This window comes from Hypanus sabinus, chromosome 10 (genome assembly GCF_030144855.1).
Source record: "Hypanus sabinus isolate sHypSab1 chromosome 10, sHypSab1.hap1, whole genome shotgun sequence".
Classification (NCBI taxonomy): domain Eukaryota; kingdom Metazoa; phylum Chordata; class Chondrichthyes; order Myliobatiformes; family Dasyatidae; genus Hypanus; species Hypanus sabinus.
This window is the reverse complement of record NC_082715.1, coordinates 160,792,404-160,808,269: the sequence shown is the minus strand read 5'-3', so window position 1 is coordinate 160,808,269 and position 15,866 is coordinate 160,792,404. Positions and strand designations below refer to the sequence as shown.

General features: G+C 48.8%; 1 protein-coding gene across 3 annotated transcripts in view; it reads left to right on the top strand.

Moving 5' to 3' along the window:
• Positions 1–15,866, top strand: part of mmp11a (matrix metallopeptidase 11a) — a 99,142-nt gene that overhangs the window by 55,932 nt on the left and 27,344 nt on the right. For all 3 annotated transcript variants that reach the window (XM_059983355.1, XM_059983353.1, XM_059983356.1), the window contains exons 5-6: positions 3,420–3,661; positions 15,660–15,864. In XM_059983355.1, the coding sequence (XP_059839338.1) occupies positions 3,420–3,661; positions 15,660–15,864 (447 nt within the window). The remainder of the gene's footprint in view (positions 1–3,419; positions 3,662–15,659; positions 15,865–15,866) is intronic.

Below are 15,866 nucleotides of genomic sequence, written 5' to 3'. Positions count from 1 at the left end.
TGGACTTTAGTGAGACATTTGATAAAGTACCACACGGTAGGCTTATTCAGAAAGTCAGAAGGCATGGGATCCAGGGCAGTTTGGCCAAGTGGATTCAGAATTGACTTGCCTATAGAAAGCAGAGGGTCATGGTGGAGGGAGTACATTCAGATTGGAGGGTTGTGACTAGTGGTGTCCCACAAGGATCTGTTCTGGGACCTCTACTTTTTGTGATTTTTATTAATGACCTGGATGTCAGGGTAGAAGGGTGGGTTGGCAAGTTTGCGGATGACACAAAGGTTGGTGGTGTTGTAGATAGTGTAGAGGATTGTCGAAGATTGCAGAGAGGCATTGATAGGATGCAGAAGTGGGTTAAGAAGTGGCAGGTGGAGTTCAACCCAGAGAAGTGTGAGGTGGTACACTTTGGAAGGACAAACTCCAAGGCAGAGTACAAAGTAAATGGCAGTGTGGAGGAGCAGAGGGATCTGGGGGTACATGTCCACAGATCCCTGAAAGTTGCCTCATAGGTAGATAGTCAAGTCAAGTGGTCAACTTTTATTGTCATTTTGACCATAACTGCTGGTACAGTGCATAGTAAAAGTGAGACAACGTTTTTCAGGACCATGGTTTACATGACACAGTACAAAATCTAGACTGAACTACGTGATCAAAAAAACACAGAGAAAGCTACACTAGACTACAGACCTACACTGGACTGCATGAAGTGCACAAAAACAGTGCAGGTATTACAATAAATAATAAACAGGACAGTAGGGCAAGGTGACAGGCCAGGCTTCGGGTATTGAGGAGTCTGATAGCTTGGGGGAAGAAACTGTTATATAGTTAAGAAAGCTTATGGGGTGTTAGCTTTCATAAGTCAAGGGATAGAGTTTAAGAGTCGCGGGGTAATGATGCAGCTCGATAAAACTCTGGTTAGCCCACACTTGGAGTACTGTGTCCAGTTCTGGTTGTCTCACTATAGGAAGGATGTGGAAGCATTGGAAAGGGTACAGAGGAGATTTACCAGGATGCTGCCTGGTTTAGAGAGTTTGCATTATGATCAGAGGTTAAGGGAGCTAGGGCTTTACTCTTTGGAGAGAAGGAGGATGAGAGGAGACATGATAGAGGTGTACAAGATATTAAGAGGAATAGACAGAGTGGACAGCCAGCGCCTCTTCCCCAGGGCACCACTGCTCAGTACAAGAGGACATGGCTTTAAGGTAAGGGGAGGGAAGTTCAAGGGGAATATTAGAGGAAGGTTTTTCACTCAGAGAGTGGTTGGTGCGTGGAATGCACTGCCTGAGTCAGTGGTGGAGGCAGACACACTGGTGAAGTTTAAGAGACTAGTAGACAGGTGTATGGAGGAATTTAAGGTGGGGGGGTTATATGGGAGGCAGGGTTTGAGGGTTGGCACCACATTGTGGGCTGAAGGGCCTGTAAAGTGCTGTAGTCTATGTTCTGTCGTGAAATGCTGCTCTTGCAGGCAGACCTCCGGTGCCCTGACCACAACTGCAAGAAGTGCAACCTGCTGCAGCTATTTAATAAACCGCAGTAAGAAGTTGGAGCTGGAACTGGATGAAATCCAGATCATCTGGGAGGCTGAAGGGGTGATAGACAGGACATAGAGAGAGAGATAGTTAACACTCAAGTTGCAGAACACAGGAAACTAGGTGACAGTCAGGAAGGGGAAAGGGGCTGAGTGGTCAGTGCAAAGTACCCCTGTGGCAATCCTCCTCAACAACTTTGGATACTGTCAGTGGGGGGAGGAGGTACCTAACAGGAAATCACAGTGGTCAAGTCCCTGATGCTGAGTCTGTAACTCAGGGGGGAGAAGAGGCATACTGTGGTGCGATACAGGATTCGTTAGCGGAAAGGACAAGAGGATCGGTAAACGAGAATGAGATTCCCAGAAGGTATGTTGCCTCCCGGGTGCCAGGGTCCGGGATATCTCAGATCGAGTTCTCAGTATTCTTATATTTGATGGTGAACAGCCAGAAGTTGTGGTCCGTGTAGGTACCAATGACATGGGTAGGGAGAGTGATGTTCATGGAGTTGGGCTCTGAGTTAAAGAGCAGGACCTGCAGAGGTTGCTGCCCATGGCACGTCTAGTGAGGTCAGAACTAGGAAGGTTATTACAGTTTAGTACGTGGCTGAGGAGTTGGTGTAGGAGGGAGGGCATAAAATATTTGGATCAACAATTGCAGATTGGTAGGTATAATGTAGGCATCGCTGAGTCATGGCTGAAAGATTATAGCTGGGAGTTTCATCTCCAGGGATACACATTGTACTGAAAGGACAGGTAGGAAGGCAGAGGGGACAGCGTTGCCCTGTTGGTAAATAATAAAATCAAATTAGAAAGAGGTTTGGAATCATTGTGCATTGAGCAAAGGAACGGCAAGGATAAAAAGACCCTGATGGGAGTTTTATGCAAACAGTAGTAAAGATGTGGCCTACAAATTACAACGGGAAATAGAAAATGTTTGTCAAAAGGGCAATGTTATAATAGTCATGGAGGACATCAATATGCAGGAAGATTGGGAAAACCAGACTGGAGCTGGATTACAGGAGGGGAGTTTCCGGAGAGCCCACAAGATGGCTTTTCGGAGCAGCTGGTGGGTGAGCCGACCAGGGGATCATCTGTTCTGGACTGGGCATTGTGCAAGGAACCAGAATTGATTAGAGAGCTTAAGGTAAGGCAACCCTTAGGGGCCAGTGATCATAACGTGATTGAATTCACCCTGAAATTTGAGGAGGAGAAGCTGAAGTCAGATGTATCGGTATTACAGTGGAGTAAAGGGAGTTACAGAGGCAGGAGAAAGGAATTGGCCAGAATTTTTTGGAAACAGAACTGAGTTGGCAGCTGCCCTTATGCCTCTGGGGTGGCAACAGAATCATGCTCACGTGATCAACACTAATTTGCGGTGGGGATTAACGGATTGAATGCAGGAGGCCTCCCGCTGGATGGAGTGGAATAGCATCTCAGGAACCAGAGGGACACGAGACCCTACTGGAAATTTTGAGTAACACAGACAAAATGCTGCTAAACTCCCAAGTCAGGCAGCGTCTATGGAGTGGAATGAACAGTTTCAAGCCAAGAATGTGATAAAGGTGATGATGGGCCCTGATCAAGGGTCTCAGCCTAAAATGTCAACTGTCTGCAGACGCTGCCTGAGTTCCGTCAGCATTTGTGTCTGTTGCCCTTGAACCAAGGAGGGCATTTGAGAGTGAGGTATACGAACGAGGTCAGCCCGTGGAATTCTTTGCCATAGAAGGGAGTGGAGGACAAGTTTCTGTTTGGATTTGGGAGGAGATAGATTTCTGGACACAGAAGGTGTCAGAACTCCTGATAACGGGCCTCAGGCGGTGAAGGGCTGTAAATGTTACTGTACATATGATCATGGATGCCAGTCCTGACCCTCTTGCCTCGGTTCTATGAACAGGTATTGATCTCCTACACGTGGCAGCTCATGAGTTTGGCCACGTCCTCGGCCTGCAACACTCACGAGTCCCAAAGTCTCTGATGGCACCTTTCTACACTTTCCGTTACCCACTCCGCCTGGCAGAGGACGACAGGCAAGGGATACAGTACCTGTACGGCCAGTCTCGCCACCAAGGAGTCAGCTTCTCCAACCAGGACACAGAAGTGAATGAGCTGCCCAGCCATGGCTCTCCAAGAAAAGAGGTATGATGGGATGAACCTTGCGTCTGAGAAGCTGGGGTTGTGAGAGGCCCATGAGGATCCAGCCGTTCTCTTTCAGTTGACCCCATTTCACAGCCTTGCGTCAGATACGTTTTTCAGGAAAGATCCGTAGATCTCGACAGTCTATTAACTCCACATTTCCACCATACTTTCTGTATAAACAGTGCTTCTCAATTTCACTTATTCTGCCATGACAATGAGGCACAAGTTACCAGAGCAACAAACAGAAGGCGGAAGATGAATCTCTCCCTCAACAGTGAGGGAATTTAAATTAAGGAAGTTAGTGTTTTAAAAAGAAGCCGGAATCAGTTACTGTGATTAGGGAACTGTTGCGTTACAGTAAAACTCTTCCTCACCGTGGAGCATTTGGCCTACCTGATTCTGGACCCACCCTCACAATCCCCACGAGTCCCTGGATAGCATTCAGACCAACAATATCAAATCAGGCGTGAGATTGTCGTTATATAGCTTGGGAAGGGCCTTTCAGTCCAACGGTCATGCTAACCAAGTTGGCTACTGGAACTAGTACTAGTTGTGTGACTTTGGCCCGTGACCCTCTGAAACTTTCCCAGCCACGTACCTGTCCAAGTGTCTTTTAAGCAATGTAATTGTGCCTGTCTTTACCATTTCCCCCAGAAGCTCGTCCAGATACTCTCATCGTCTTACCCCTTTAAATCTTTCCCCTCTCACCTTCAACCACTGCTCTCTAGTTTTAGACTCCCCTGTGCTGGGGAAAAGACTGTGACTATCCACTTCATTGACGTGTCTCAGGACAGATGTACTGATTAGTAGGTATTGTCCATGTTTAGACTAAAGTTAAATCAGTGGGCTGCTGGAAAGTGTGGTTTGGTGGGCCATGCTGTATCTCTGAATAAAACAAAAAAGTTAAAAAGCATCTTACCCTCCAAGGAGAAAAGCCCCAGCCAGTCCGTCCGCTCCTTGTAATCAAGTCCTCCAGTCCTGGTGAATCTTTCCTGCACCCTTTCCAGCTTAATGACTCCCTTCCTGTGACTGAACACAATACTGGCGGTGCAGTCTCGCCACCATCTTGTCCCCCCCCACTCCTGTACTCGGTTCCTTGACCAATGGCGGAAAGCACGTCAAAGGCTTTCTTCACCACCACCCCTACCTTTTGGGGAACTATGTACGTGTCTTTTTGTTCTACACACTCGCCAGTGCTCTACCATTTGTTGTGTATGTCCTACAACTTCCAAAATTGCAACACTTTACACTCATCCAAGTTAAATTCTGTCTTCAATTCCTCGGCTGATTTCCCTTCTGCACCGCCCGCCACACCACAAATTTTGGTGTCATAAATGAAAGAGTCATAGAGTATGAAAACAAGGCCTTTGGCCCAGCTGGTCCATGTTGACTAAGATTCCCATCTAAGCTAGTCCCATTTGCCATACCCCTCTGATCCTTTTCATATACCTGACCAATTACCTTTTAAATGTTGTTAATGTATCTGCCTCATTCTGAATACTGTTCACCCTCTGGGTGAAAAAGTTGCTCCTCGGGTTCCTATTAAATCTCCCCAGTTTCACCTTAAAACCTCTGCCCTCTAGTCCTTGATTGCCCCAGTCCTGAGGAAATTGTGTGCATTCACTCTATATATGGCCTTCATGATTTTGTCTACCTCTGCATGATCACTCCACATTCACCTACACTGTACTGAAGAAGTCCCAACTTGCTCAACCTCTATTCATAACTCAGCCCCTCAAGTCCTGGCGACAACCTTGTGAATCTCGTCTGTACGCTTTCCGGTTCAATGGCATTTCTCCTGCCAAGTGTTCCAAATGCAACCTCGTGTATGGTTGTACCATTACATCTCAATTTCTCTACTCAGTTCCTTGCCGGATGAATCCCCCATGTCCTGAAAGCTGCCTTCACCACCGTCTACCTGCAGTATCACTTTTGGAGAATCATGTTCCCATCGGCCTCTGTTCTACAAGTACATTCTCACCCAAATCAACAATATATATTACAAACAACAGAGGGCCCTAGCAACACATAGAAAACGCTGGGGGACTCAGCAGGCCAGGCAGCATCTATGGAGAAGAGTACAGCCGATGTTCTAGGCCGAGACCCTTCTGGGCAGGACTGGAGAAGAAAGCTGAGGTGTAGATTTAAAAGGTGGGGAGGGGAGAGAAACACAAGCTAATAGGTGAAACCGGGGGTGGGGGGGGGTAGGGATGAAGTGAAGAGCTGGGAAGTTGACTGGTGAAAGAGATACAGGGCTGGAGGTTTGACAGAAGAGGACAGAAGGCCATGGAAGAAAGTGATGGAGGAAAGGTGAGCAGGAGACAGGGAATGGTGAAGGACAGTGGGGGGGGGGGGGGGCCATTACTGGAAGTTAAAGAAATCGATGTTCATGCCGTCAGGTTGGAGGCCACCCAGACAGAATATACAGAGTTGTTTCTCCAACCTGAGTGTGGCTTCATGACAGTGGAGAAGGCATGGATAGACACATCGGAATGGGAATGGGAAGTGGAATCAAAGTAGTTGTCACTGGGAGATCCCACTTCTTCATCACCATCCTGCTTGGTCACCACCAAGCGCATCTTTCTGCAAGGATTGTTCCCTAAACGACTCCCTTGTCCATTTGTCCCTTCCCACTGATCTCCCTCCTTGCAAGCAGAACAAGTCCTGCAGCTGTCCCAACACCTCCTCCTACCATTCAGGCCCCAGACAGTCCTTTCAGGTGAGGCAACACTTCACCTGTCAGTCTGTTGGGGTCATCTACTGTGTCCGGCGCTCCCAGGGTAGATCAGGGAGACCCAACACAGCTTTCAATACCTCTTCACTGCGCACCTACACGCTGTCTGCTCGAAAAAGTGGGATCTCCCAGTGGCCACCAAGCTTAATTTGGGTCTTAGCCCAAAACGTCAACTGTACTCTTTTGCAGAGACTGTTGAGTTCCTCCAGCATTTTATGTGTGTTGCTTGGTGTTAATGGAAAAGGTATTACTCGGACACGAAGGGAGATGGCTTTTGAAAGTGTTTATTATAACATGATACGTAGGAGAGCTCAACCTCTTAAAGCAGAGTTCTTGAGACTCTCCCGGAGTACACAGACTTTTCCCATTACATAGTGTATGTTATCAAAAGCTGCCAAGCACGTTTGTGAAATACAGCATGCAAGCAGATAATTCCTTTGCTCAATAATCATGTCTTAGCACAGTAAATAAAAAATATAATCGGGTTACTGTTTTCTTTATCCATTCAAAGCTACTCCTGCCTACAACCATGAGGCCCGGACAATTACACAGTTCAGCTATTTAAAAAAAACAGAACATCACATGATTTTGCTTTGATTACTCCCTCTCAAGCTAGTTAGCCCTGCAGAGCAGTCCTGCAGGAGCAGTTTAAGGGTGAAAAAAAAACTCTTTAACCCCTTAGTATCTAGCTAGTGACAAAATTTCTCCCATAGCTCACTCCTTGTTGATCTTTTTCAGATCAACACTCCTCACATGGTAGTTCCTCCTCTTCCTCATAAGGGGGTTCATATCCATAGTGGAAGGGTCTTTCCTTTCCAGGGTACACCTTTTCACCCCAACAGTGTTCTGTGCCTGGTCGGTAGTTCATCATCTGGGCCACCACCGGCTGAGCAAAGTCCCTTTTTTCAACTGACTACAGCACATCCTCAAGAACCCACATACACAACACCCCAAAATGCATACCGCAGTCACTATTATAATTCCATGCATGACCCATTTTCCCCATGCGGGGGAACCATTCCCATAGCCCTTCCCAGCAGTATCCTGCGCTATTAAATGTTTTCAAATTGTTCTCCCATTTTACTCATCTCCACAACCTTTTCCATTACGTGCTGGTTCAGGTCAGTTATAGTTTCCGAAACATCAGGGATGTAGGTACAACATTCTTTCCCCATCATAGCACAGGTCCCCCCTTTTTCAGCCGATATAAAGTCGAGGGCCATTCGATTCTGCAAAACTGTCTGCCTAATGGCGATCATCTCGGTGGTTATGCCATACACTTGGGACTGAGTTTCTTCCAGAACATCAGCAGTGTTATTGGCTGGTTCTTCTAAGGCAGCAGCTAATTTAATTATTTCTGTGGCGGTCTGACCCACTCCGTAGGTAGGAAACATTACCATCCCGAATCGTTCTGCCTCTGACGTGCCCCTTCTTGTCCTAGTCCAATGGGGGTGTTCTCTGGGATGATCTATAACCCTTAAGTGAGGCACTGGGTATGCTAAATAGCGGCACCCACTCCATTCCTTATTAAAGCTTAATTTTAGAATATCACCTGGCTCTCTCGGGAGCCAGGGGTCTGCCCTGCTCCCACACACCCAGTTAGTGCCATTTACTGGTCGGGGAGGGTCGGCAGTGGTAAAGCGGGTACAGTTGCCATTGCCCAGTTGATAAGGGGCACTAGGGTTATGATTACAATAGCGAGTGGCATCCGCTGGCTCAGAGGAGGGATCTATTTTAATTCCAAATTTGAGAGATCCCTCGGGGTTGGCCGGTGTATCATCCCTCAAAGCAACAGGGGTAGCATTGATCCCTTTTCGGATCTCTTGTTTCGGAGCAATTTGCTCCCCATTTTGTCCCGTTACTGTACGCCTGAAATCGTGGAATAGTGTCCATCTCATTTTGGGTGAGGGGAATCATGGACATGGTTTTCCCATGCTGCGGTACTTCAGCACATACCCAGCAGGCTCCCCGCTGTACCTGCTTAGCATAGGTATGACATAAGGATAAAAAGATATTAGACTGACCACTACTTGCAATCTGCATTAGCCCTCTCATGTACATCAACCCCGTCATCCAATGCATCTTCGGTCCTTTCTGACTCCGCTGATTGTTAGTTGACTCAACTGCCCCGTCGCTTTCCGCTGTGGACGGGTGATGTTTTCTGCATCTCGCTGCATGAACCCGATCTTCTTTTCCGTCTACTTTCAGGACCGTCCGGGTCAGTGTAAGGTCCTTTCCACCTAGGAGAACGAGAATCTCTGTTGAAATGTTTTACATATACTTGGTCTCCTTGCCGGAAACGTGTATGGGGGCATCTCCAACAGGGGCCTGTGCCCGTCTCACCCTCTCACACAGTTCAGCCGCTGTTTTACCTATGGCTTGTGCCTAGACCAGAGTTTGCTCATCATTCCATAGCAGAGCCAATTTTTCGGCACATACTGGGGGTCATTGGGCGTCCCATGAGAGCTTCACTCCTATAGCTCTATTCTTTCTATTTCATACTGCATACAACACTCTGGGGAGAGCTTCTGGCCATGCCAAGCTATTATCCTGATCCACTTTGGACAGGGCATTCACCAGTTCCCCATTCACCCTTACCACTATTCCCCGATGACTGAGGCTGATGGCCTGTACTAAATCCTTTACTATGCTGCTGGTAAAATGGGTTCCTCGGACACTATTTATCCCCATGGATATTCCGTATCGAGATATTATTTCCTTCCACAACATTTTCACCACCGTCCTAGCATCATCTTTTCGAGTAGTGTAGGCTTCCCCCCATCGGGTGAACATGTCCATTATTACCAGTATATTCTGATATCCCAAAGCCGGAGGCATGTGCATGAAACCAATTTGCAGATTTTAAAAGGGTACTTTAGGCATCGGAAGGTGATCATACGTCGTCTCCGCCTTTCCCGGCTTGTACTGTTGACAGACGGTACAAGATCGCACAATTTTTTGTATGACTGGGGTTATACCAGGGGCATTCCATTGCTGATCAATTGCATGCTGCATCCCTCTTTTGCCCATGACTGCCTATGCACGTAATAGGTGACACGAGGGCCAAAACAGGGTTCTTGGACATACTACCCGTCCACCGGGTGAAATCAAATCCATCCCTACTGTAGCATTGGACTTTTTCCCATGTTCTTGTGAGCTGGAGTTTTGCTGCGCAGCCTGCAACTCAGAGATGGGGGTTCACCGGAAGTACGGAAAGCTTGTATGACTGGCTTCTGGCTGGCTGCTACCCTCTTGGTAATTTCAGCAGCACGAGCACTTCCCTAGGAAATTTCATCTGTGGCTCTGGTGAGAGCTTCACGTTTGATGTTGATGTTTTCATGTTTGATGAGTTCCCCGCCGATGGAATGAATCCCCTGTTTTTTACCATATTTGTCAGAAATCATCTACCACGCCAAAGGCGTAGCGAGAGTCCATTTCTGTATTGGCCGTCTGACCCTTAGCCAGTATGCAGGCTCGGGTTAGTGCGGAACGTTCTGCCGCCTGTGCCGAAGTTCCCTGGGGCAACGCGTTGGCCCCCACTGTCTGGTGTGGATCCACTGTGGCATATCTGGCCAGGAGGACATCGTCTCTGGGCTTTTGTGGAGATCCAGCAGTAAAGAGGATCAGGGCCGGATTCAGCAAAGAGTCTGCTCGCAGATGCACTCTGGGGGAGGTAGAGCGTGGAACCGCAGCCAGGCAGTCATGTTCATTTTCCTCAGAGGTTTCCGGCACAAAAGAAGCAGGATTGACTGCCGGCGATCGTAGACAGGTGTCGTTGGGGTGCGATAGCAGAATTACTTCACATCTTGTACGTCTGGAGGCGGTGTCGTGTTGTGTTGCCGCTGAATTCAGAAGCAGCAGAGCAGCGTGCAGTACTCTTACCTCGCAGGGGTGACCGAGGTCCAGTGGTGAGGACCTCTCGACCATTATTGCTGTAGCAGCCGTGGCGCGAAGACAGACAGGCATTCCCAGGACCACAGAGGGTGAGACTGTAGAATAGTAGGCTATTGGTCTCTTCCTGCTCCCATAATTCTGTGTAAGGTCTCCAGTGGCGGACCCTCGTTTCTCACAAACATGTAATTGAAAGGGGTGCGCACAATTAGGGAGTTCCAAAGCCGGGGCGGTAGTTACAGCCGCCTTCAAGGCTTGGAATGCGTTTTCTCTCTCTGAGGTCCATTCTACCTGCATAGGCGCCTCTTTTGCAGTGGCAACAGTGCATCAGACTGGCGATATTCATATATCTATTGTTGACACTAGCCGACCATCCCAGAAAAGAAAGGACCTCTTTCTTTGTCTTGTTGGTATCCGAAGGATGGCCTGGATCCGGTCTGGTCCTGTCCCTCTAGTTCCAGGGTAAACCGAAGATATTGAACTTGGGGCTGACAAAACTGTAGCTTAGTTCTGGACGCTTTGTGACCCCGGGCGGCTAAGAACTGAAGCAGAGCCAGCGAGTCTCTTACACAGTCTGTCAGGGTAGATAACGCCACTAAAAGGTCGTCGGCATATTGTATCAATATTCCCTCCATGTGGCACTCATCCAAGTCATGATTAACAGCAGCGGTGTACACGGCTGGACTTTCAGTATATCCCTAGGGCAGCCGAGTCCAGGTACTCGAGGAAGGCAAACAGATACTGGCTGTCCGGGTGGAGGGGAATAAGGAAGAAGTCAGAACACAAGTCGACAACAATAGCATTAGATGGAATAGAGGAAAGAACCATGATAACGTCAGGTACCACCGGGGCTAAGGGAATTACAATATTGTTTACAGCCCTTAGATCTTGCACAAAGCGCCACTAGTTAGGCCGTCCAACACTGGGTATAGGCAGTGTCGGTGTATTGCAGGGGCTGACAGTAGGTCTGAGAACCCCTTTTTGTAGCAGAGTCTATGACAAGGGCTATACCTTCTGCCTGGGGGGCCAGTCGGGATTGTCTGACGCATGGTGATACAGCATTCTTTTTTTTAGCTTGACGCTGTGGTCTTTTGCAGTGAGCTCTCGGCCTACGTGTGTCTTGTGGAGGGCTTACAGGTCTGCATCTACTGTTTCCAATGCAAAAGGACCTGTAGAACCTGGCGTCTCAGGCGGTTGCTGTCGTTGGAACTCCGTTAGGGGGTCTTCCAACTGACAGGAAATTCCCGGCAGTTATATTCTTCCTTCTTCAGGCCTGTTCCACTCCAAATCCCCAATGCCGTCGATAATGGGGGCAGATTGCAACCGCTTGAGCATAGGGGCCATCTGTTCTGCCTGATGGGGGGGCCGCACGGCAAGGGTCAAGTGAGGCACTGAGACAAGGGAGAACAGGGATTGTTGCTCCGCAGAGAGGCGTACCGGGATACCCAATCCTTCCTTCCCAAAGCAGAGGTAAGGTACTGAGTGTATTTTAGGTTCCTGCCCCTCATGAGTGCGCGTCGTTTTCCGATATTCAGGGTTATCTTCCGTAGTATACCACGCCACACAGTGCAAGCGGCGTGATACTGTACCACTTGCAATAGGCCCCGCAAATCTTCAGTATCAGCCGCTGCTGTCAGTTTGTCCAGTTGCTGCCTCAGGCGGCACATCCTAACAGTATAGGGGATACAGTATAGTATTGGCTCGGATTTAGTGTCAGAGGTAAGGAGCAGGGACGTTAACTGGTGTGCCTGGGGTGAGGGTACGTCCATGTACATGCCCTGAGGGTGCAGTAAATAGTGGCAGCTAGTTTGCGAAGAGCCTGGGGCAATGGAGTAGTTTTGGATACTATCAGAGTTTCTTCTATACGATTGTCTCCCAGAGACAAAGTGACCTTCTTTGTTAGGGGTTCTGACAGGGGAATGAATGCCAGCTACACCCACAGTTACTGCCCTGTTTGTCCAAGGGCGGGGTAGCACCAGTCTCCACCAAGGTCTTGGGAAAGTGATATAACCGCTCCCTGCATTACTACCTCCCCTGGGCCCCCTCATTCTGACGGAAAAGGGTGATTAAAAGTGAAGCGGGGGACCTTCCCTTTCATTTGACTCGGCAGGCGGCGTAGGTTCTCTATAAGGGATGCTTCAACGCTCCCTGGCCCAATGCCCCTTCTTCCCACACTTACGACATATATCCCGGGACTTCTCCCTTCTCTGTCCCCTTCTACTTTCTCTTTCATTTCCTTCTCCCCGGTCCTGCCTACAGAACTGTGTTCTATAGGCCTCTGGGCCATCTCGTGGCCCAACAAAAAGTCCCTCCCGGTCCACGTTTACCAGTGTGGTAACTATCTCAGGCCAGGACATAGTCTGCCAGCTCTGAGCCTGCTGTGGCAGCGTGCAATTGAGGAGGGTCTGAATGGCCGGCGGTCCGTTTCCTTCCAACAGGACCCCGGCATACTCCTCCAAGTATTCCTGAATCAGACTATAAAATCAGGGGCTCCCTCCTCCTTTCCCTGCAGACGTCTGGTAACCTTTCCGAGATCCCCGTGCCGCTGCACTGCCCTCGTAATGGCTTCTTTTCCTCGGAGTTGTAACCAGTGTGCGAGAGGTTCATTTCCCTCCTGATCATCATTAGGTCGCCAATCCCCATTTCCCCCGAGCGGGACCTGTACTGTATCCTTCAACGTGGCCCAGGAACTACCACAGGCACACTTCAGGAGGGTTTGCAAATCGCCCGGGAGAGGTTTATAAATCTCACACATCTGTTCCAGGCAATTCAGAAAAGCAGCAGGTCTTACCATGGCCCCCACCTCTGCAGGGGTCCACAGCTTTAATATTGCTGTCTCCCCGGTCGTTATTTCTGGAGCTTGCTGAACTGGGTGAGAGGACGAATTGGGAAGGGCAGGAAGGGGGTGAGTGATGTCGGGTTTGGCTCCTAGTTCGCATGGCAGTCCCTAATCGTTCTTCTACCTGCTCCCCCACTGCCCCTTCCTGCGCTTCGGGAGGTGGGCGGCGCTGCTTGTCCTTGTACACGATTAGCGTGCTGACGCCGGGCAGCGACCATTTCTGTTACCTCGTCCATCATTCCATCTGGTCCTACGTTGGGACCGTGATCCCTCCTGGCCTGGGACACCATTTGGGGTATCTGGTGAAATAGCGGCACAGGAGCGGGCGTGGTGGGACAGGGTGGTGGAGCGGTAGGTGTCGCGGGGCCCTGATTTTTAGGAGAGCCCAGTGTTTCGGGAGACTTCTCCGTCCTTTCTTGTTTCGGAGGTTGGTGTCTTTTAGCTACCTCCATCCATTGTTCAAAGCGCCCCATCATGTACTCAAAACCCCAATAGGGGTTTCCATTTCCATTCGCCACCTCGTCCCACCAGGTTTGTATTAATAGAATTTTAAAAGTCCCCCCGTACGGCCAGTCTCCCTGTGACCAGCCGTAGAGATCACTGCTGAAAGTTACTGCATATCGGTTGTCCCCGGTTTCCCGGTTCACCGTATCAGCAGGTGATCCCGGGCGCACCAGAGGGTCTCCTACCTTCTGTCGAGTCTTCTTCACAGCTCTCATTCGCTTCTCCATTTTCTTACTTACCTTCAAGGCCCCTTTTGACCTTGCTCGTCGGGACGGGGTCGCAGGAGCAGCAGAAGCCGCTCGACTGCTAGAATTTCCCATTGTCTGAAAAAAAGCACAGTTACGCCACACGGTTTCTGGTAATCTATTTACAGTGCTCACCGGTGTTAGAGTTTTGTCAGCGGTCCCTTCACTCCTTTATCTTCAGTTTGGTAGCTACTCTTTCTTACTTTTCAGTCCCCCTCTCAGCTAGGACCTCCACTGTCCGCCCCGTTTTCAGCTCGGGCGCCAGAAAAATTACGGCCATTCCCGCTTTCAGCTGGGACGCCGGTGCCTTTCCTAACTTGGAAAGTCAACTCTTTCCGCTCGGGTTCTTTTTTAATCCTGCTGAGTTGCTCGTTCCACTAATTCCCTTCTAACTTGAAGGGTGGTGGAGCACCATGAGGATCCCATCCTCGTCGCCAGATTGTTACAGAAAAGGTATTACTCAGACACAAAGGGAGATGGCTTTTGAAAGTCTTTATTATAACATGATACGTAGGAGAGATCAACCTCTTAAAGCAGAGTTCTTGAGACTCTCCCCAAGTACACAGACTTTTCCCATTATATAGTGTATGTTATCAAAAGCTGCCAAGCACGTTTGTGAAATACAGCATGCAAGCAGATAATTCCTTTTCTCAATAATCATGTCTTAGCACAGTGAAAAAAATATAATCAGGTTACTGTTTTCTTTATCCATTCAAAGCTCCTTCTGCCTACAACCATGGGGCCGGGACAATTACACAGTTCAGCTATTTAAAAAAAACAGAACATCACATGATTTTGCTTTGATTACTCCCTCTCAAGCTAGTTAGCCCTGCAGAGCAGTCCTGCAGGAGCAGTTTAAGGGTGAAAAAAAAAACTCTTTAACCCCTTAGTATCTAGCTAGTGACAAAATTCCTTCCACACTTGGATTTCCAACACCTGCAGATTTTCTCTTGTTTGTGAGAACCCAAGTCTATGATACTCCAGGCCTCTGATCTGAAAAGCAACCCTCTACTACCAACCTCTAACTCGGCCCACCACGCCGGCTTGCTCACCCTGGATCCCAGCTGATCTCACATCGGGTCGAGCTTGCTATAGAGTATTTTGTCAAAGGCCTTGCTAAAGTCCACGTGGACAATATCTACTAATGCAACCTCATCATTCCTTTTGTTCACCTCTTCAGGAAACTCAGTCAAGTTCTTAATGTTTAGACAGCAAATGAATGGGCTGGGAATGGAGGGATATGGGCCACATGCAGGCAGGTGGGATTAATTTTGATTTGTATCATTGTCATCATAGCCCAGAGGGCCTGCTCCTGTGTTGGACTTTAGTACATTTTTCCTCGTAGGTGGTGAACATCCATCGAAGCCACCTTGGTGAAATCTCCCACCTGTGGCCAGGTCAGAATTCCAGAGGCTGCAAGTTTAGGAAGTGTTGTCGGAGCAGTCTTTGTAGGGTGTCTTGGTCAAGATGATGGGGGAGTGATCTGTTCAACCCAGCTGTTGATGCGCCTAACAAGCAAATTTATGTCCAAGGTGAAGAACTGATGGTTTTTGTGAGGTTCCTACTCCAAGCTGACCCTAGAGGGATGAAGGTAGATTGGACTGGTCGTGTTGACGTTGAGGGTTGGGTTGGCTAGTTTACACCTGGTCTTTACCGAGAGCTACTTTGAATCTGTTCGTTTTGCAAAGTGGCTGTGGCTGGAGACAAAAAGGGCAGAGCGCGTGTGAAATTTCTGGGTCCTTGTCCTGTGCATTGAATGTGTACTTGTCACCACTGTGATTGCAGCCAGATGCCTGTGAGACAGACTTCGACGCAGTCTCAATGATCCGCGGGGAGCTCTTCTTTTTTAAATCCAAGTATGTGTGGAGGTTGAGGAACAGACAGCTTCAGCCTGGTTACCCAGCCCTGGCCTCACAGCACTGGTGGGACTTCCCGGACCACATTGATGCCGGCTTTGAGGACACCGGTGGCAACTTCTGGATTTTTCAAGGT